Source organism: Canis lupus, chromosome 16 (genome assembly GCF_048164855.1).
Source record: "Canis lupus baileyi chromosome 16, mCanLup2.hap1, whole genome shotgun sequence".
NCBI lineage: Eukaryota > Metazoa > Chordata > Mammalia > Carnivora > Canidae > Canis > Canis lupus.
The window spans coordinates 11146851-11167679 of NC_132853.1; the positions used below are offsets into that span (position 1 = coordinate 11146851).

The window sequence follows — 20829 nt, forward strand, 5'->3', positions numbered from 1 at the left end:
GACGTGTCAACCCTGGGGAATATATTTGATTCCCTGCTTTCCCCCTGGGGCATCTCCTGGTACCTGCCTGCCCATTTTCGATGGTAACTGGATAAGAATGGGGCAGAGTCTGGAGCCCAGGAGCCCAGACCCCTCAGGTGAGCTTACCTGGCCAGGTAAGCCACCTAGACTAGCAGAGGGGAACCTAGAGTGACCAGTGGAGGAGACAAGTAATGTGACTGGGTTGCAGCCCCCTGACGAACTTTTGTTCATCCCACCAGCCTTCTCTGTGAGGCTCCCTGGGAAGAAGCCAACCAGAACTCTAGAGGAGCTCTTCCCACCAAGGTAAACTCGTGATACAAAGCAAATGGTTGCCTCCAGTCCCCGCCCTTCCACGAGCAGCCTGGAACGCTCTGTGGACAGTTCCCAGAGAGACCTGCCCCAGGAGTCATCCTCAGCTGAAGAGAACTGCCTCTCCCAGGGTCACACCCAGACCTGTGGCTTCCAGCAACTAGGCTCTGCCTCTCTGCCTCAACTGGAGAGGACTCTGAGGAGCCGTTGCAACCCCAGAGCCCCCAGGGGATCAGCTGAGGTTCCGGCCATACCGCTCCACATCTCCCTCTGTCTAGTCCGGCCCCCCCTCCCGCCCTCAGGAGAGCCCCGACCCCAGCTGCCTCTCCTGAGACCACACCCCAAACCCTGCATCACACTGTCCTCTGTCCAGGAGTCTGGGTCCTGGGACGCTGAAGCCAGGCAGCTGGTGTGCCTCAGGGGCAGCTCCAAGGGAAGGTGGAGAGGTATGTGGCCCCCATTAGGTTCTGGGGCCATCCAAGGAGGCTCTTCAGCCAAGAAGCAATGTGGGGAGGGGGCACCCCCCCCCAGTTAGAGACCCCTCCAGCATAGCACTTAAACAAACAGCTGGCTCTGGCACCAGCTGACCTGCCATGTAGCAGCCCCGGCAGGGGCAAGTCACAGGCTCCATGTGCCCAGGGTTTTCCTCTACAGAGTGAGGATATGAATGGTGGAATTGAAATCAAATCAGGTCAGGTGGGGTGGGGGGTTGGGTCCACAGACCCTGGAAAACATCAGAACTTCCCATCTGGATATCACCTGCTTTCACTGACAAGTCCTCTTCTGTTTTCTCAGCACTGGGGCACCGAGTGGCGATGGCTCTCATTTCTAGACACCAGCTGTGTCCCGGCAAGCTGACACAGCAGGCCCAAACTCTCTCCTGCCCTCTGCTCACCTCCCTGCACCCCCCCAACCCAGAAGCCGTGAGCACCCTGGAAGGGCAGTAAGGGGTAGGGGCAGGTTCCCCAACATTGAGGACCAGGCAAAAATGCCACAGTGTCAATGGGGCCAAGGGCAGGGAACTAGGTGGGGGTGTAAACACCCCAACTGTGCAATGGGGAGGAGGCCTGCATCCCCGCATCCCTGCATCCCCAACTAGCTTCCTGGCCTCAGTGACTAGTGCGGATCCGATGGCTGCAGCTTCCTGCTATGCAGGCCCACCAGGGTCACTAATAGCAGTGGGGAAGGAAAAAGGAAGAAAGGAAGGGAGGAAGGGAGGGAAGAAGGAAGAAGGAGTGAAGGAGTCAGTGAATGAATGAGTGAGTGAAGGAACTGTGAGTAAGTGAATGAGTTAATGAATGAGTGAGTGGGGATGCCTGGGTGGCTCAGTGGTTAAGTGTCTGCCTTCAGCTCAAGGTGTGATCCTGGAGTCCCAGGATTGAGTCCCACATCGGGTTGCCTGCAGGAAGCCTGCTTCTCCCTCTGCCTGTGTCTCTTTCTTCATCTCTCTCTGTGTCTCTTTATTATTTATAAATAAATAAAATCTTAAATGAATGAATGAATGAGTGAATAAATGAATCAGTGAAAAGGAATGTGTGCATGAATGAATGAATGGGAGTGAATGACGAATGAGTGGATGAATGAGAATGAATGAGTCAATGAGTGAGAATGAGGGAATGACTGAGTGAGAGAGCAATGAGTAAATGAAGGAATAAATGAATGAATGAGTGAATGAATGAACAAGTGAATGAGTGAATAAGTGAATGAGAATGAATGAGTGAATGAATGAGTGCAAATGAATGAGGGAATAAGTGAAATGAATGAGTGAATGAATGACTACGAGTGCTGGACCAAAGCACCCACTCCTGGGCCGAGGGCTGGGACAGCGGGTGGCTGGCTGGACAAGCGACTGGGAATGAGGTCACACACATGTGGGCTTCGGAGACTAAGGGAAGGAAGGAGACCCGGGGCTGTGAGACAAGGGCGGGAGTGACCAGGGCGGGGTGGGGGGGGGTGCAGCGTGTGGCCCAAGCTCCGGGGCCCCTGCAGGGCCGGCCCCGCTCACCCACCATGACGTTCAGGCCCTGGTTGGTGGGCCCCTGCGCCACAATGTACTCGATGCCCGTCTCGTAGACGTCCATGGGCCGCCGGTACTTGACCACGGTGCCCGCGATGTTGAAGTTCTTGGGGCTGTCCACCTTGAAGTTGCCGTTGAAGAAATAGTAGCCAGCTTCATCCGCGAGAGCTGAAGGGGCAAAGCCAGCCAGTCACCTGTGCGGGCCGCACTGGGCAGGGACGGAGGGACAGGGAGCGGCCAGCAGCGCCCACCCAGGCAGCGACGGCCAGCTCAGCCCTGGGACCCCAAGACGGGACACTCCCTGTCGTTGGGGAGTTGGGCATCCTGCCACGTCCAGCATTGGCCTGGGGATGCTCAGAAAGTGTGGACACACTCTCCCATCACCCGGCCCTGCTGAAAACTCACCGTGTGACCCTGGGTGAACTGCACCCCTCCCAGCTTCCCACCTTGGAAAAGGGACCACACATGGGGACCCCAGGGTCCCTCCAGGGCCTGTGCTGAGCAACGCTGCAGCCCTGGCCTGACTGACCCGGAACACTGTCCCCGCGGCCTCCGCAGGCCCCGCCGGACCACCCTGAGCTGACCAGCTCCGTGCTGTCACTGGAAGCCCTGACATCCTGGGGCGTGGCTGCTGCCACCAGACTGACCATTCCCCCCATCAACCCATTCTCCCAGGCGTGGCTGAGGGAGGCCCGGGCACATGCTTAGTCACCCTCTCATTGAGACGGGGTGTGAGTGGACACTTGGAACACAGGACCTCCGAAGGACGGCCACTCCCAGGGCCTGACCCGAGCCTGATGACGCCCAGACAGCAGGAACGTGCGTGCAACCCACGGCAACCCAGCTCTTGCCAGCCCCGGAGGTCAGAACAGCCTCCCGGATCTGGGGGGTCGGGGGGACCGTGCGGGGCAGCTGGCCCGCCCTGGGGCTGTGGAGGGCGAGCAGAGGTGCTGGGGGCCGTGGGCGCAGGGGTGGGAGAGAAGAGGCGGGCTCCGAGCCGGGCCACAGCGTGCCTTTCGGAGGCTGTCCGGAGAGCCAGTGCCGGAAACTGGTCTGAGGGCGGGGACGAGCTCCGTTTCCAGAGCTCCTGATGCAATCGGAGCAGGGGAGTCGGGCCATTCATTTATTATCAGGCAGACGCAACACGCAACACACGTCTGCTACAGAAACGTCGGAGAGTCGCGGGAACGACCATCCGGGCTGTGCAGGCTGCGCACCGTGGGGCGCGTGCGGGGTGCGGCTGGTGGGGCCCGGCCGCCAGGTATGTGCACAGGGTTAAATCCCCGGCTGGCGTCCAAAGCCTGTTTCCTGACAGTAATGACCTTCCTTCCTGCGGCTCCCCCGCTGCTCGCAGGCTGTCCTTGCTGTTTCCACGCGTCTGGTTCGAGAGCGATTACTGTGCCGCCGGCTCTGAGAACACGGTGTTTCCTGGCCTCGCCACCCTCCCAGCGGGGGACACAGCCACCGGCCTGGCAGAGGCCCGGCTCCCAAGCCCGGGCAGTGGGGCCTGGGGCCTGAGTGTGCAGACCTGGGGGCATGAGGGCTGGAGTTCGGAGGCCCCACTCACGGCGTCCCCACGCAGGGACCAGTCCTGGCTCTCACGCAGCACCCTGAGATGCAGGGAGGGGAGCCAGGTGGCAGGGCCGGCTTGCCTGCTGGGGTCCCTGGCCTGCCCATCACCCCCCACAGGACGAGGCCAGGGGCAGAGCAGTTCATCGGCCTCAACACCCACCTACCGCAGCCAGGAGGACCTCAGGCTGCTGCCCGCAGGTGTAGACACGGAGGTTGCGGGCCAACACTCCAGCTACACAGGGAGCCTTTCTAGAAATTGTCACCAACTCGGGGCCTCACCGCCTCAGCCACTTATGCAAGTAGCTCCAGAACTGTCATGTCAAAGGACCCCTACTAACCATGGTCCCGCTGCCAGCAGAGCTGTCCAGTGGCAGGACATCACCCAAGAGCCACCAGGCCTGAGTCTGAATCTAACCTCTGCTCCTCGTCCCCCGTGGCCTCCAAGTGGCCACCTACGTGCTCTTGTTCCAACTCAACTTTCTCGCCTCCTGAGTCTCACTCTTGTACCCTGTGGGGGTTGGGGGGAGCCAGAGACCCCACTGCCAGCACCTTCGGTTTTTGCCTGTACCAGGCTCTCCAGGGACAGGGAACTCACTACCTGTCAGCACCTACCCCTCCTTTGTCAAGCAATTTTCAGTATAGGTCCTTCTGCACGTGGGGGTGAGGTCACCTTCCCCATGACCACACCCCCCAACACACATATACACACAGCCAGGTCAAGTTCTGGCTTCTAGGGCCCGACTCTCTCCCGCAGGATGGATCCAGGGTCAAGCGCCCCTCTCCAACCCCATACACTTTACCCCACACAAAAAGCACGAGCCCACGAGAGGCAGCCCACCCTCTCTCAGGCCCCACACGCATACCCAGGACATCCGCAGACTTCTTCCGCTCCACGATCTGGATGTCTCGGGCGCCGGCCGGGATGTGGGTCACCAGAGAGTAACCTGGGGGAGATAATAAGATAGTGAGCGGCCAGTCGGCTGTGGCCACCACCTCTCTGTTGGGAAGTCATTACCCTCCTGTGGCTCCTGGTTGGCGGGGGGGGGGGACTGAGGCATCCCCCAACCCCCACCTCCCAACAGCTACACCTGAGCTCAAGACGTGAGTCCACGGCCCTGTGGAAAAGCCCCATGCGTCTGGAGGGCTGGGCTGCTGCCCAGGGACGCACCCAGGCTAACCTGGTTCCATGACCCTCTCCCACCAAGGTCATGGGTGACGCTCATCAGCACCTGACCCCTACTCCGGAGGGACACCGTTGGCCACAGGGACCTTAAGTCTGCTAGGGTCAAGCGGACTTGGGTCCTTCTCTGCCTCTGCCACGTATCACCGAGGTGGTCCTGAGCCCTCGGGCCTCACTCAGGGTCCTCACCTGGGCACAGGGACGACTGCCCCCCCTCTAGGCAATGTGGGGAGGTTTCCGCATGGCACGGAGCCTCCCTCCTGGCAATGGCACAGTCACTACTATTATTGTTTTAAAACCTGTATTATCACAACATCATGAGGATTTTATCAAACACTGGCTGCATTGGAAGATGTGGGTGAGGAAGTACAGCTGGGGGCCTGTCCCGAAAGGTGGGGAGGTAGCCATGGGGACCTCCACAGAGACGCCCAACAAAGGCATCAAGGGTCTAGGGGGCAGCCCTCTGACGAAGGGACAGATGCTACCAGCAGCAGGTGGTCTGAGGAGGAGGAAGAGAGGTTTTAAAAGCCCTAAGATGGAAAAGCCTCCAGGAGAGAATGGTGACAGTGCTCTCCGGTGGGGGGGGGGACACCCATTGCAGAGTCCTTGGGTGCCTGCCCGTGGGTGAGCAGCTCTACAGGCCAGCTCTGCCTGCTGCGTTGCAGGTCCCCAAAGGAAGGCTCTGAGCTCGTCGTCCCAGCCAGAGTGTGCTAAGAGGCTCTTTGTGGGGGCCTGGGGGGCATTCACGTGGGGTGTCAGCCCCCCACAGTGGCAGAACTTAGGCTCCCAGCGCGCCAGGCTGGGTGCAGAGGGGGGCGGAGGGGAGGTGGGGAGAGAGGTGCATGGGGCCCGCCTGCCTCCACGGTGGTGTCTCTGCCGCACACCCGCAGTACAAGTAGCAGCCAAGCAGGCAGGAAATGAGGACTCGGCATAACTGTCGTTTATCTACGTGCAGGTTTAAATACATCCATGTTTAAATTCACAACTGGCTCACGAGATTGCTGTGCATTTGATAACAGCTCTTGCACAGAGCAGGGCTGGCGCCATGGTGAGCATGCACACATGCATCAGGGACCAGTGTGGCTCGGTGCTTAGGACCACAGAGCCCGGAGCCAGGCTGTCTGGGTCCAGAGCCTGCTTGGCCACCTCGGCCACCTCTGGCTGCGTGGCCTCCGGCTCCTGTCTTCACCTCCCTGTTTCCACACCCGCCACATGGCACGCGTGACTATATCTGCCCGGCAATGTTCTGAGGCGTGAAAGCCTTGGCCCCGCATGCAGAAAGGATGTGGCAATGTAGGTAGGATGGGAAATGTCAGCCCCAGCACCCCAGGGGTTGTTCCATGGGGCACGAACCTCATCTCCGGGGCCTGAGCGCAGCCCACAGAACACAGCACATGGCCGCTCAGAGGGAGAGGCCCCCGGATCTGGCCTCCCTGCCTCGCTAGCCATGTGTCCTTCAGACCCCCTGGGCAGCTCTGCCCTGGGCCCTTGGTCTCAGACACTCCCTGCTCAGTCCAGGATGCCCATCCCTGGGTCCCACGTCCACGCCCTATCATTAACTCCTAAATTACCCCTCCTGTCAGGGGTGGGACCTCCAGGACACGGCCAGGGTCCCGACAGCTGGATCCCGGGTGGCTCCCATGAGTCCAGGCATGCCCAGCCTCCCTCGGGAACCTTGAGCAGGAAATCCCACGGTGGGCCTCGGTTTCCCCATCTGCCTTGTGGGTTTCAAGTGCCCTGCCTTCCGCAGTCTGAGGGCTGTGCTAATCCACGTTGGATTTACGGAGACCCAGAAATGCAGGCAGTTGGACACCAAGTGCTGGAGTGCAAAGTCCGGCCGGGTGCTCAGACCCCCTACCTGCCCACCACACCCCACCAGCCCTAGCTGAGCCAGGCCAAATGGGCACACTGGGTGGACGGACATGCCGCTGCCCCAGGAAGGGAGGGGCTGGCTCTGCACTGGCATTGGCCCCTGTGCCCCTTCAGCCCTCTGAGACTCAGGTTCAAGGGCTTAGGCCCCAGAATCCTCAAGCCCAGACTCAAATCTCACATCGGCTGTGGGGATGGGACCCGTGCCTCTATTTCCCCGTTTTGGGTGCTGCTGCAAAGGTCAGACATGATCCCCTAGCCAAAGGGGGTCCTCCAGAGCCCCTGGCTGGCCCACCTGGGCACGGGGAGGAGGATGGGGGGCCCCGAGAGGGAACGGATCTCGCACAGAGGCACTCAGCTGCCAGAGCCCTGGGTGAGGGGCGCAGGGGGCTCTTACCAAGGTGGGCATTCCCTTTGCGGTAGTTGCCCGTCACATGGGTGCAGCTGCTACCGTCCCCCTGGCAGACGCCACACTTGTCCAGCGTGTGGGTGGAGAAGAGCACCCCGTCACAGCCGATGGGCTGCAGGAAGGGAGGCAGAGAGGGCCGCTGGGAGGGCGCTGAGGCCCGGGCCCTGGGGGCCGCCGCTGTCACATGTGGACAGGAGGGGCGGTCAGTGCAATGAGACCAGTGGGACTTTTGCTACAATGTTTAACAACCTCACATTTTCCAGACACGCAAACCCCTCGCAGGTCGGTGAGCTTGCAGGACGTGCCGTCGCGGGCGGGGACCATGAGCTGCCGCTGACCGTCCACAGTGGTGCAGTGCAGGTCACATGGCTTGCTGGAGATGTGGACATAGTCGTCTGATGGGGAGACAGAGCCGTCTCAGGGTTGGGGGTGGGAGAGAGTTCCTCGTGCCCATCACACAGATAGGAACACCGAGGCCTGGAGCATGCAAAGGACTTGCCCAGGGTCTCAGTGGCAAAAAAAAACAAAAAAACAAAAAAACAAGATGCTAGTGATCTGGCCCAGCCTGGGCTCTGTGAGGTCCAGCCCCTGCCTCCTTGTGAGGACGGGGCAGCTCCCCCTCCTCGGCAGGTCTGAGCCAACTGCCAGCCCTGGGCTATGGGTCCTGGGCACCCCAGCACTTACTCCATGAGTGGGAGAGACCAGCTCACCGTCACTGTTGCCTATGACCTTGGACAAGACCCATCCCTCTGGGCTTCGCCTCCCTGCCTGCCCACCCTGGGCGAGGACGTTCCCTCCCACTGCCCCCAGGAGGGAGCTGCCAGGCCGGGGTCTTTCCAGGGTGTGGAGGGCCCCCCACTGCTCTCTGATTCCCCGCAGGGTGGCCCAGGGCCTGGTACCGGGGTACAGGGGCTTCCACTGGTGTGTCCGCCCGTCGTACACGCGGGAGTTGAAGGAGATGCACTGCTCCTCGCGGAAGCTCCTCCCGTCCGGCGGACACTCCTGCGGGGCGAGAGATGGGAGGTTCCAGGGGAACTCGGCCCGACAAAGGCATTTTTGTCCAGGCTGAGCAGGAAGTGGCTGCAGCCGGGATGGCCCGGCCGGGGCCCATGCGGCGGCCTCTCGCTCTCCCTGAGGGCCACTCGCTCTCTGGAAGGAGCAAGGACATGCAGAAGGGCAGCTATCATCCCTCAAGGACCTCCATGCACTGGCCATCCTTGGGCCCCAGGCAGGATCCTTTCATGCTGCCTCCAGCCCAGCCTTCTCCCCAGACGTACTGGGGGGCAGAGAAGGGGGCACCCGGCCTCAGCAGTGCTCACCCTGCATCCTTGGGCTGAGGCCCACCTGTGCGTGTGTCTGGAACACAGCCCATTGACTGAAGGTGAGCTTGAGTTCATAGAAGAGGGACCCCTGGGGTGGAGGGGAGAGGCCTGGCAGTGGGGCACAGCTGGTCACGCTGGGCCATAACCTCACTATGTCTCCCTCCCGAGCTCACTAGCATCCAGTGACGCCAACACAGGCCCTAACTACCTGTGCGTGCGCAGACATAGCCACGTGGGCGCAGGGTCAGAGGGACATAAAGACCCCAGTGGCTTGCTGTCTTTCTGTCCCATGCCTGGGAGTCAGGGTGCAGACTGGCCTGGGCCCCACTGAGAGCTAGAGCCACTGTCTGCTGCCCCATCCTGCCGGGGCTGGGGGTACCAGTGCCTGGGGAGCTGGAGTGGGCCACAGTGGGACTTCTCACAGGTGGGGACGGGAATGCCTGGTGACTGTCAATGTTCCGGTGAGCATCTGGCACAGGACTTGTGAGCAGAGTGGGGGTTGCAGCCAGAGTTCTCACACCTTGAGGCTATAAAGGCAAGTCCTTACCCCTGCATGTGTGGCACACACGGGGGAGGGGGGCGATGAGGGCAGGACAGATCTGATCTGAGGCATAAGGGGAGCTCTGAGCACAGGACCCCTCACCATCCTTCTCTTCGACAGGAAATAAGGGGGAGGCCCAGAACAGAGTGTCTGGAAGGCCTGGGAGGCCCCAAAAAGATCCCTCAGGAGCTTGGGGGGAGGCTCGCCATCCCCCCCAGGTGGGGCCTCACCTGCACTCTGCACAGCTGGTACCGCTTGGACGTGCCTGTGCAGGTCCTGTTCCCAGCACCCATGACAGATGTCCTCCTGTGGGAAGACACGGGCTGGGCTGGGGGTGGGAGCCACAAGCTGCAGGCACCAACCATGTTCCTCCTCCAAATGGTCTCTGGGGTCCCCAGAAGCCCCCCTCCTGACCTCCTGAAAAAATTCTCCTGACCCCCACTGCTCCACCACAGCCCAGGGGAGGGAAGATATCCAATTCACCTCTGTATCCCTGGCACAAGGCACAAGGTCTTTATACACAGATACCAACAACATTTACTATGTCCCAGCCCCAAACTGGCAGGTCAGCCTCATCTCCACTCCACAGCTGAGGAAACTATGTTCTGAGAAATTCAGGGGCTTGCCCAAGGTCACACAGCTAGGGAGCAACAGAGGCAAGACTTGAACCCAGGTGTGTCCAATGGTAACCACTGTATCATGTTTTTCTCCGTGTTTATTCAACTCAAGTCCTCAGAAGAGAAGGCCAGGGAGGACCTCACCCTTCATTGAAAAAATCCCAAGAAAGGGCACCTGGCTGGCTCAGTCAGTAGAGCATGTCACTCTGGATCTCAGGGTCATGGGTTCAAACCCCACATTGGGTCTAGGGCTTGTTGAAAGAGAGAAAGAGAGAAAGGAAGGAAGGAAGGAAGGAAGGAAGGAAGGAAGGAAGGAAGGAAGGAAGGAAGGAAGGAAGGAAGGAAGGAAGGAAGGAAGAAAAGAGAAAAAAAAGAAAAGAAAAGAAAAAAGAAAAGAAAAGAAAAGAAAAGAAAAGAAAAGAAAAGAAAAGAAAAGAAAAGAAAAGAAAAGAAAAGGATCCTGGTCTCTCATGAAAGAGCTGTCCCCAGCACCCTGGAGCAGGATGAAACCCAGGTCACCATCACCCAGGACCCATGAGGAACCTTGGCCCTGACAGGCCAGTGAAAAGACTGTCGCTCACCTGGCCTGTGCTGCCTCCAAAGGAAGACCTCTCCCAGCCTGGAACCCCCTCACCCCATCACCTGCTGCCCCAGGCCCGCACCTCTGCTGCAGGCAGTGCCGCTCCTGGGATGTCACCCCGGCCCCACAGCTGCGGGAGCACGCCGTCCACTTGGTCCACTCTCCCCACCAGTAGGCAGTGGCGTCAGTGCCCCCCTCCAGGCTGTTGGAGGTTGGGCTGTTGTCCTGGGTGAAATTCCCCACAGATGGGTTGGAAGAAGGCTGAGCCCTGGGGAAGGACTGGCCTGCCACCCCTGTGCCCTGGTCAGAAGGACACGGCCCATGGACGCTCGCCGGCTGGGTTGCTCCACACCCTGGCCCAGATCTCCAGGGTGGTCTTGGAGGGAGCTCCCCAGAATTCGTGGGCCTTGGGTCCTCCCAACCTTGAGATCTGGAGCATTCTGGGGGCAAGAGGGGGTGTCTGAGGCTGCACCTAACGTCCTTGCTCCCAAGCAGCCTGGGTCCTGGGTCCTACAGAACCACCCACACCCCTCGCTCCAGGCCTTTGCTCAGAAGGAGGTACTCAGACCCCTCCGACCTCATCCTGCATGTCAGCAAGGGATCTGGAGTGGCCAGGGTCCCCGCATAGGGGCCGGTAGGACTGGCTTGTGAGACATGCTCCTGGGACCTGAGCGGGGCCTGGGAATGCATGCGGGGCTCCCTGGACACGTGCCCTGAACCGGCCACACCCCCTCCGACCTCACCCCCTCTGGGTGAGGGACCCTGCTCCCCACTCACCGTGGCCCCAGTAGATGCCACACCCCCCGCCAGAAGTACCACCGCCAGCAGGGCCCAGACCCAGCGCGAAGGCTGCCGTTGACCATCCATCCTAGGAAGCAAGGCCGCTGTTGCTGCGAGGCCAAGCCCAGCTCCTCTGACAGCCGACGAGGGTCCACTTTAGGGAAGAGCCCTTGGGGCTATCTGGGATTGATGGTTAGTGGCTGCTTGGTGGTCCCATGGGAGAGTTCGGTGAGTGATTAGAGATGCCTGCCATGGGCACGAGAGCCACAGGTGGTGGTGTGTTTGCTGAGCCTTGTCTTCCCCACCCACCCCCACCTAAGGACGGGCAGGGGTGCTCGCCCGACCGCCAAGCTGCCCAGGGAGTGAGTGCCTATGGAGGAATCCAGCTGCGGGCCCCGGCCACACCCATCGGGTGAAGGAGCCAAGCACCAGAGCTCGGGCTACCACCTCAGCGGGTGAACTGGCCAGAGCAAGAGCTCTTGAGGATTCTCACTGCTGGGCGCTTGCCGCCCACGTGGGAGAGTGATACCCTGCCAGCCACGTGGGGCTGCTGGAAGGGCCGCGGACACCACCCACTCCGCCAGGCCCTTCCCCACCCTGGCCACCGCTACCCCTGCCCTTGAGGGAGCTGAGCGTCTGGGCCTCTCACACCCTAACCAAGATGCACAGCTCGTGCCCCCAGAGTGTGGAGCCAGGGGGCAGCCAGGGGTTGCAGGGCTGTGTCCCAATGCACGGGCACTGTCACCACCCCCCAGCCACCAGGGGTCAGATCAAGGGGACTCTCCAGCCTCCTGGCCTCTCAGCCTTGCCCATCTGCTTTCCCTGTGTGGACGTCTGCCTCCTAGAAGGGAGGCACGAGGGCCCCAGCAAGCCTCTGTCCAGGACTTGTCTCATGTCTGGAGTGTCACCTGCCAGCAAGGCACAAGAAGGGGCTTCAGAAGCCACCCAGCCCGTCCCCCGGTGGTCAGGCACGAGAGGAGGAAGCCAACCTGCCCCAAGCCACGCAGCAAAGTGGCCTGAGTAGTTGCCAGACCCAAGGAAACGTAGGCCCAGCTAATTCCAAGGAAGGAGGTGTGAAGGTCCCCCACCCCCGCCCGCCAGGCCCGCCAGCCCCAGGCCACCTCCAAATCCGCCCCCTGTCCCCTCCATCAGCCCTTGCAGGTCAAGCACCTGCAGATCTCCAGGAGCTGTGCCAGCAACTTCCACTCGTCTTCAGAATGTCTGTGCCAGGACGAGGCAGCAGGACACCCTCAGTTCGAGTTTGGAGCCAGCGTCCTTGAGACCCCCACCTCGCCAGCCGCCTGCTGCCACCTCCCGCCCCGTCTGCCACCCCTCCCCCGCGGGCCCCCATCTGCAGCCCCCGCCAGCTTCGCACAAGCCTGGAGCCCCCCTCAGCGGTCCCATTGGCTAATCGGTGCCCCAGCTCCTGCCTGCCGGGCTAAAGACAGGTGCTGAGCCGGCCCCACACTTGGTTTTCATTAAGACTCCCAGACACCGCTGGCCCTGGGCCAGGCCCGGCTCACGCGGGATCCATCCCTCCCTGGGGTCCAAAAACAGACACCGGCCAGCAGGAGAGGCTCGCCTCGCTAAGAGCTTCAGGCGCCCGAGGCTGGGGGCTGAGGGGCCACCCTCGCCGTGCTCTGCCCGTCGCGACCCCTCCCTGGGAGCCCTCCTCCTGTTATGTAACAGCTCCCCCGAGGGGGCCGGGGGATGCTCTGCGCCCCCCCTCCCTGCCGGCCCACGCCGAGCTGCCCCCATGCCCGGGGAGGGCTGTGGTGGGAGGTGGGAAGGTCGGGCGGCCTACCTGGCCCCGGGGTCAGCAGGTTGTCCTCCTGGGGAAGGGGGCAGAGCTGCTGTGGGCAGGCAGCGCCAGGTGCTCGGAGCAGGGGGAGGCTCAGAGTGCAGGGAGCCGTGGGCTCGGCCTCACTCCCTTCCTCCTCCTCCTCCTCCTCCTCCTCCCCGTCGCCGCCTCCCTGCTCCACTTCAAAGAGCACCCACGAGAGGGGGTTCCCAGGGAGGCGCGCAGCCCAGTGGCGGCTCTGCAGCGGGGCGGCCTTTATAGCTGTCAGGCAGACAGGGAGGAACTCACACTTCCCACCAGGCTGCTCCCCCGCCCGCCGCGGCCGGCCTGGCGCACACTTTAACCCGCTCCGCGCCTCTGGAGCCCGGCCAGGCCGGCCAGCTGCCTGCTGACTGCTGCCTCGGCGGCGGCCCAGAGCAACAAGCGGGGAGGCCGCCTTCCCGGGTCTCCTGCCGGGAGCTGTGTGCTGGGGTGTCCAGACAGAGCAGCTGGGGGCCCGGGGTCACAGCGGAGACTGGGGGTGCCAAGTCCCCAGCCCAGGCCTGCCCGATTTCTGCCTCAAGAAGGGCACCCCCCAGTCTCTGGCCCGCCCGAGAATGGAGTCCCGGGCCATGTGCCATGTCCAATCTGATCGCCCCATTTCACAGATGGGAAAGGTGACATCTGGGTCACCCAGGCGGCCTCAGAAAGGTTCCCCTGAGAGGGGCATGAAGGTGGAGGCATGAAGGGGGATCCAGGGAGGGCTCAGCCTGGGGCTCCAGGGAAGGCACAGAAGTGCCCATGGCTTACTGACCAGACAGCCAGAGTGGCCACGGCCTGTGGGGGTGGGGGGGCACATGGGGAACTCTGCGCAGATGTTCAGCACCAGCTTGGCAGGGCACAGCGGCCTGGCTGGGCCCAGGCCAGTTGGGCAGCCCCAGGCGGGCCAGACGTGGTGCTCCGGGCCTGTGTTCCTGCTGAGTCAGAGCATGGAGCCGAGGACGGAGCCGAGGACGGAGCAAGCAGCACGCGCTCTAGCCGCCCAGGAGCCCAGCAGACCCCAGTCCTGGCGAGCCGTACACCGCAGCAAGGTCCGGCACCCTCCCCTTGTGCATCAGCAGCCCCCTGCCCCGAGCCCCCTGCCTAGAGCACAGAGTGGGGGCGAAAGCAGCGGGTAAGGCCGTCTGAGCACCACCCCTCTGCTATACAGGTGTCATAGGCCCAGAGCAGCAGCTGGAAAACCCTCCTTCTCCCCTCTGTCCTCTCTGGGGCAGGACCGTGTGCTGAGCCCCTTTGGCTGTGTCGCGCCATTCCAGCCCCCCGGGAAGTTCTGATCTACATCTGGCCACCAACAGGAAGAGCTGAGAAGGAACACGCATAAAACCACACCACCTCCTACCCTGTGCGCCACCCTCCCTGTGCACCAAGAGCTCTGAGGCCAACAACCTTACCACCCCTGGTTTGCACATGGAGAGGCTGAGGCTCCGAGACTATTGAGTGACAGCCCGGGTCACATGTCCGGTTGGCGGTACATTGGGGACCCCACCACTCTTACAGACCATATCCTCTCCATCTGTGGGGTTCTTAGGAGGTGTGCGTGCTCCCCAGAGCATCAGAGAGAGGCGGGTCTTATTCACCTCAGCTCCCCTCCGAGCTGCTGGGATAGTCAGTGCAATCGAGACTTGAACCCGGGTCCACACTGTCCCCTGCAGTCGGTGCACAGAAGCACAGACATGGCAGGGCCTGTCACCCGCCCCCCACCGCAGCCCCTGGCCCCTCATGGACATGCGACAGACCACACCAGTGCTTGCTGGAGGCCTCAGCCACCATCCCCTCCCCTGCAGCCAAGCGCCAGGGCCCTGCACCCCCTGGCACGGTCCCCAAACTCCTGGCATTTCTGGCTCTGCATCCAGCCAGCGCCAGGGTGACTAATGGTTTCCCTTGGGAGGGACCCCACAGCCAACCGACATAAACACCCCCTGCGCCTTCTCTTAGCCGGTCAGGACAGCGCCTGGGAGCCAGGCCTGCCACCCCACCCCCTTCCCCGCACACCCCCCCCCCCGGCTTCGTGACCTCCTGCAGGTGTGTGACCCAGGGCCCCCCACACTTCCACCCCACCCCCCTCCACCTCAAGGAACCCGCCAAGGCTCTCCCCTTCGTGACCCCGCTGAGCCCCAGGCTCCAGACTCAAGGGGAGCTACAGCTGCTGCTTGATCTGCTGGTGGCGTGGGGATGTCGGTGGGGGGGGACCTTAAGAGCCAGGGAAGATTCTGGGGGCCCCAGAGACCCTAAGAATTTGGGGAGGGGTGAAGAATGAATGAAGAAAGCATAGGCGGGAAGCACCTCCCTGAAGGCCTCATGGTGCTCTGAGTGTGGAACTGGTAAGGGTAGAGCTCCTGGGCCAGCCGACATCGGGTGCCCCAGGACCCACCTCACAGGGTCCCGGCCAGGCTCTGGGAGCAGGAGCCCAAAGGAGGAGCCTTCCAGCCGGCTGCACCACACAGAACCAGGACCGCAGCCCAGCCCCTGCTCACAAGGGACCCCGTTTGGGGTCGAGGCTCTGCCGTCACCGTGTGAAAGTCTGAACAATGTCACCTTGGAGTCCGTGTTCTGGAAGTGACACCAGATGGAGCGATGGGGCCTCGGCTCACGCACCATCTGCCTCTCTCCACCTCCCAGGTTCTTCTTGACCACCCACCCTGGCCCCCCAGCCCTGACCCAGCAACCGCAGCCGCCCTCTGCACACCAAGGGGCTGGGGTGAGGCTGAGTCTCAGGGTGGGGTCCTGGCTACATGTAAGACTGAGCGCTCATCCCAGGAGTATCCTTGCGCCCAAAGGAACATGGTACTAAACCTCGAATAAAAAAATAGCACCATCAGGCCAGAGAATCTGCAGAGGGAAGAAAAACCCCATCCTGCATTTTGAGCAAAGGTCCCTCCACTTGGCACCCAGCCCCACAATCACCTAGTGGAGTCACTGCCTCCTCCGTCCCTCCTGTGATTCCAACTGTGTCTGGGCTCCCCAGAGAGTCACTGCAAGAAGTGATTCCAAGCCCCCCACCTCGGGTCCTGGTCCCCACTCTCAGGGCCCTTCTTTTGTACCCGTCTGGACATGCTCAACGCCCCCCAATGATCTTCTGCCCCAGCACTTCGTTGAGACTTCCCACGTTGGCCAGAATGATCTTTCCTGACTGGTAGCTAGGACCCCACAGAGCAGGGGCTGCTCCTGGTTCACACTGCCACTCTGTGGGGCCTCGTGCGTAGTAGGTGCTCAATAAATAAAGGGGTGGGCTTATGCGGCAGCTCCTGAAGCCAGGACCTCCTTGTCCTGTGGGAGTCCTCCACTGTCCTGAGGCAGAGCTGCCTGCTGGCCTGCTGACACCACCCAGCCCTTTGCCACAGACAGCGTCCCCACCCACCACCCACGCAGTTTGCCGCCTGGGGCCCTGCCCAGGACAGGGGTGCCGGAGACACCTGTGTTTTAGAAGGAGACTGTCTTTCCACCAGAGCCTTCTGGATCTCTGGGAGACGCTTGGAAACAGAAGAGGCCCATTTCTACTGGATGCTGGGCAAGGGCCTGGGAAAGCAGGCGGAAGAGCAAGGAACAGGCGGCTCAGGGCAAAGAATAGATCCAGGGCCCGGGAGGGGCACGGGTGGGCCATAGGGTGACCAGTTGGGGTGCTGGCGGGGGAACAGTCTCCCTGGGAGCCGGGTGCTGTCCTGTAGAGGGAAGAAGCCTGTGTGAGGTGGCCCCTCGCCCCTGGCACCCAGAGGCCAGCCGACACAGTCTCGAGGGCCGCCCACCTGCACCATCTCCCTCAGTGTTCTGCCTGTCCTCCAGTCTGCTCTCTGTCCAGGGCCCAGGGCGTGCCAGGTACCTTCTGAGCTTTCCCACCCAGCAGGCACTGGGCCACCGAAGGGCCATCTGGCCAGCTTGGAGGTGAATGGCCAGACCCAGAAGAGGACTGGCCCCAGAGGACAGCTTTCTCTGCCCTGGGCCCTGGGGCTGGACACTCAGGAAGAGCTTCCTCTTGTAGACCACTGGGAGAAATGGGAGGTGGGAGTCTGGACCATTGGGGGTCAGCAGGTGGGAATCTGGACCACTGGGGGTCAGCAGGTGGGAATCTGGACCACTGGGGGTCAGCAGGTGGGAGTCTGAACCAAAACATGGGCTTCTCTGTTTCCTTGTCCTTTCTCAGCCAGAAGCACTGGCATCCTCTGTTAGGCCAAGGCTTGAAAGTTCAAGCAGGGGCACCCAGGAAGCGTGTGGGCCTCCTTGGTTCTCAGATTCCACAAGAGGCTCCTTTCCACCCAAATACAGAAGAAGGTCAGGGGCCCGAGAAGCCTTGCCATGGCCAGGAAGTGAGCTTGCCACTGGAGCTCCAGGGACACAAAGCCCCAGGGCCAGACAGATGGACGGGCTACTGCTCAGAGCGCCACACGCTCATCAGCATTCCGGCAACCCCGTGGGGCACGGGGGGAGGCCCCGGCTCGGCTCTCCTGGCAGGTGCTCAGAGAGGCTGCTAATTCTCAGCCCGCAGCTGAGGACAACACAGGATGGCCATCGCAAGCTCCGTTGTAGACACATATAGACATGTGCCCAGAGCAGACGCCCTGCCTGGCGTTCGGGGGGGGCAGGGAGGCCCCCGAGGGACGAGCTGGAAAGTGTCAAAGCCCAGACCCCCTCCCGCCAGGGGCAGGGGTGCCTCAATGGGCCCTGCTCAAAGAGCCGAGGTGCAGGGCTGCTGTGCTCTGGGGCGCCCGAGAGCTGTGGGCCGGGTATTCCCAACTTGGAGGACGCAGGCGCAGCAGCTGGCTCGGCTCTCTGGGCCCGACCAAGCAGACAGACAGCTGTCCGGGAGGCGGGAGCTGTGTGGCATTCCAGGCATTTCAGCACCTCTATAAAACCGGCCCTTCTCCACAGCAGCAAAGGGGGCGAGGGAAGGGGGTGCGGGCAGTGGGCTCCCCTTGCAGCCACCCCACCACTACCTCCGCAGCGTCCCCCTGGGGTCGGCGCCATCTGCTGGGTGGAGGGGGGATGCTGCCTGGGGCTGGGCAGGGAGGCCAGGCCATCCTGGGACATTCGGTGACAGGAGCATGTGCCAGGAGCCAGGCCCTGCTCCTCTCTGGGCCTCAGTCTCCTGCCCTGTGACATAGGGGCAGCAGAGACAGCGCCCCCCACCCCCCGGCTGCTGACGGGACCCGACAGGACAAAGTAGGAAGAGTGCTTGGCACAGAGCCCTACACATGGCCGGCGCTGAAGCAGCGTCTGTATGTACGAGCAGTTTTCAAGATGCATACAGTGTGGGGGGGGGGGGCGGGGGGTTAGAAGGGAGAGACTGCACCCCGGTGGGGGTCAGGGGAGGCTGAGGGCTACAATATGAATGGGGAAGGCCCAAGCCATGACGATGTCCGGGCAGAAGGAGGGTGTGCGGCCTGTGGGCTCGGGTGCGGCCCAAGCATGAGCAGGTGGCAGGGCAGGGGGTGACCATGGCAGGCTGGCAGGCAGAGGCCACAGGACAGTAGGGAGGATGGGGACAGGTTGCACACCCGCAGCTCAGGCCCCCGGTTGAGTCTTCCCCAGGCTGAGTGGGTTCCCAGCCCAGCCCCGTCCCAGCCAGCACACCACCCAGGGCGACACCACCCTCAAAGCAGCTAGCCAGTGTCCTCCACTCTGCCTCCCCCTCCCCAGCCCCCAGGCCTGTGGCTTCCCCGGCTGCAGGGAGAGCCGAGGGTCATTTCAGTCCTGTTCAGAGCTGGACGCCTTCCCCCGAGCCAGCTGGTCGGTCTCCAGGCGGCTGGGTCTCGGAGGGGAGCCACATGTGGGCCGCCCCCACCTCTCCGCTCTACTTGGACTTCCTGCCGGTCTGCAGGGGCTCCTCAGGCTGCCCCAGGCCTGGTCACCTGTCTTCCCCCTCGGGGGCAGCCCCCCTCAGCCCCCTTCTGCCTTAATCACTGCAACACATGTACAGCCAACCCCACCCTTGCGTTCCTCCAACACCTCCCCCTTCTCTTTTTCCCTTCCCCAAGCTTACAGCCCTGGCCCTGGAGTTTACAGCTGCAAAGAAAACACACACACACTCATGCACAAAACCAACTGTGGAATGTTTTCCTGCTTCTGAGCAGGGTTGATGGCTCCAGAGAGTTCTCTGAGCACCTGACATCTCCTTGCATTTCCACACCACAGGGTATGTATTCCCCCTGGGAGCTGGGGCTGGGGGCTGGGTGCGAGTAAGGGCTGGAGAGGTGGGCAGGGAGAGCCGGCCTGCATGACAGCCCACATGGGGTCGCCTGCCTCCTGCCCTGCCTAGAGCTGCACACACAGCAGGATCTGGTTTTCCCATTTGGAGAGGGAAGGGGCCTCCTAAGTGCCAGACTGCAATGTGCAGGAGCCTGGCCTCCTTGGACTTTCATTCATTCCTTGAACAAAGCCATTCATTCAGCCAGTGTTTGTTGAACACCTACCGTGTGCCAGGCTTGGGCCCAAGGAGGAGCACCTCGGCTTGCCTGGGCGCCAGGCCGGGGGGCAGCCTTCCCCACAGACGGTGCTGTTTAGCCAGCAACCATAAAGAGGAGGGGGAGGAAGCACATTCTTGCAGGGGAGGTGGGGGGCTAGGAGGAGAGACAGGGTCTGGGGAGATGGCAGAGACCCAGGGGTGTGGTGGGTGTGCCCGGTGGTCTCCTCAACACTTGCGCTTCACCCCAAGGATGCAGGTGCCTTGGAAGTCATGAAAGCAGAAAAATGGCATGACCAAAGGCCTCGCTGCAAACGGCAGAGATTGGGGTCCAGGCAGCTGAAGACAAAAACGAGATCTATGGGAAGGGGGTCTGGTTGCTCCCCTATGGAAGGAAAGGAGGTGCAGGCAGGTCTCGGAAGCCCAGAGTGGGGACACTGAGATGGGTCAGCAGCACCAGGGGCTCCTGCTGTCACTGGGCGATCACACTCCACACTCCAGTGTAGCACATCCACACAGGAGAATACCACTCGCTTATTGGTGGCGCAAAAGAAGTCAGACCCCAAAGCCTGCATACTGCATGGTCTCATCTGTGAGGAATTCTAGAAACAGGCACAGTCAGGCATGCAGATGAAGCCAGAGCAACGCCTGCTTACAGTCCAAAGGGCACGAGGTCACCCTGGGGTGGTGGGGATACACGGTGGCCACACAAGCTGTACACACTCGTCAGAATGCATCAAACTGTACTCAGATCCGAGCATTTTGTCACATGCAAACTGTATCAGGTTGGAAAAATCGATGGAAGTAAAGGTTGTTCTTTGGCCGACAACAAATCAATCAATCAAGAAACAAGCAGGCCATCAGGCCAGAGAGAGTCTGCCCGCCTAGCTCACCACTCCCGTCATTCCTGGGCCATTGAGGGGGCACCTGCCAGATGGCTCCCCTGAGACCTCCTAGGACAAGGGAAGGTCATTTCCCAAGGGCCAGAGGAGGGATGCTGGAGAAGGTAGGTCTCCGCCTCATCCTGGGAGCACTTTCAAGTTCATCCTGCTGTTTACTACAGGTGCAAAACAATGTAACCAAGTAGAAAAGGCCATTTCACTAGTCCGGTTGCAGAGGAACCCAATGGGGGGGAGCACAGGCAAACGGGACATGGGTGTGGGCTGGTAAAACATGATGCTCGTCTGCAAGGTCCTTTAGTGATTAGAATTGACTAAACCTTGGGTTCTCTCACCCCTGGTCGCCAGTGGACACATGACCCGAGCAGCAGAGGCTGCTGATGGGCCCAATTTGGGTTCCCAAGTGTCCTGGGGAAAGGACTGGGGCACCCCAGGGAGGGGACAAGGAACACCCCGGGCAGGGGACCAGGGGCTCCCTG

General features: G+C 61.6%; 1 protein-coding gene and 1 long non-coding RNA gene across 4 annotated transcripts in view; one reads left to right on the forward strand and one right to left on the reverse strand.

Annotated features, from left to right (window-relative positions):
- The window catches only part of ADAMTSL2 (ADAMTS like 2), a 33261-nt gene extending 20003 nt beyond the window's left edge, over window positions 1-13258 (reverse strand). For 2 of the 3 annotated variants that reach the window (XM_072778578.1, XM_072778576.1), the window contains exons 1-9: window positions 13022-13258; window positions 11215-11305; window positions 10520-10662; window positions 9471-9546; window positions 8277-8379; window positions 7627-7772; window positions 7366-7489; window positions 4783-4863; window positions 2340-2515 (exon numbers count right to left, since the gene is read on the reverse strand). In XM_072778578.1, coding sequence (XP_072634679.1) covers window positions 2340-2515; window positions 4783-4863; window positions 7366-7489; window positions 7627-7772; window positions 8277-8379; window positions 9471-9546; window positions 10520-10662; window positions 11215-11304 — 939 coding nt within the window. In that variant the 5' untranslated portion in view covers window position 11305; window positions 13022-13258. Of the gene's footprint in view, window positions 1-2339; window positions 2516-4782; window positions 4864-7365; window positions 7490-7626; window positions 7773-8276; window positions 8380-9470; window positions 9547-10519; window positions 10663-11214; window positions 11464-13021 lie in introns of all 3 variants that reach the window. The other variant, XM_072778577.1, reaches the window with a different exon arrangement.
- Window positions 3073-6084, forward strand: LOC140605949 (uncharacterized). Its single transcript, XR_012008464.1, has 2 exons — window positions 3073-3209; window positions 3481-6084. It is a non-coding gene; the product is annotated as an uncharacterized lncRNA (long non-coding RNA).
- Window positions 13259-20829: the final 7571 nt, after the last annotated feature.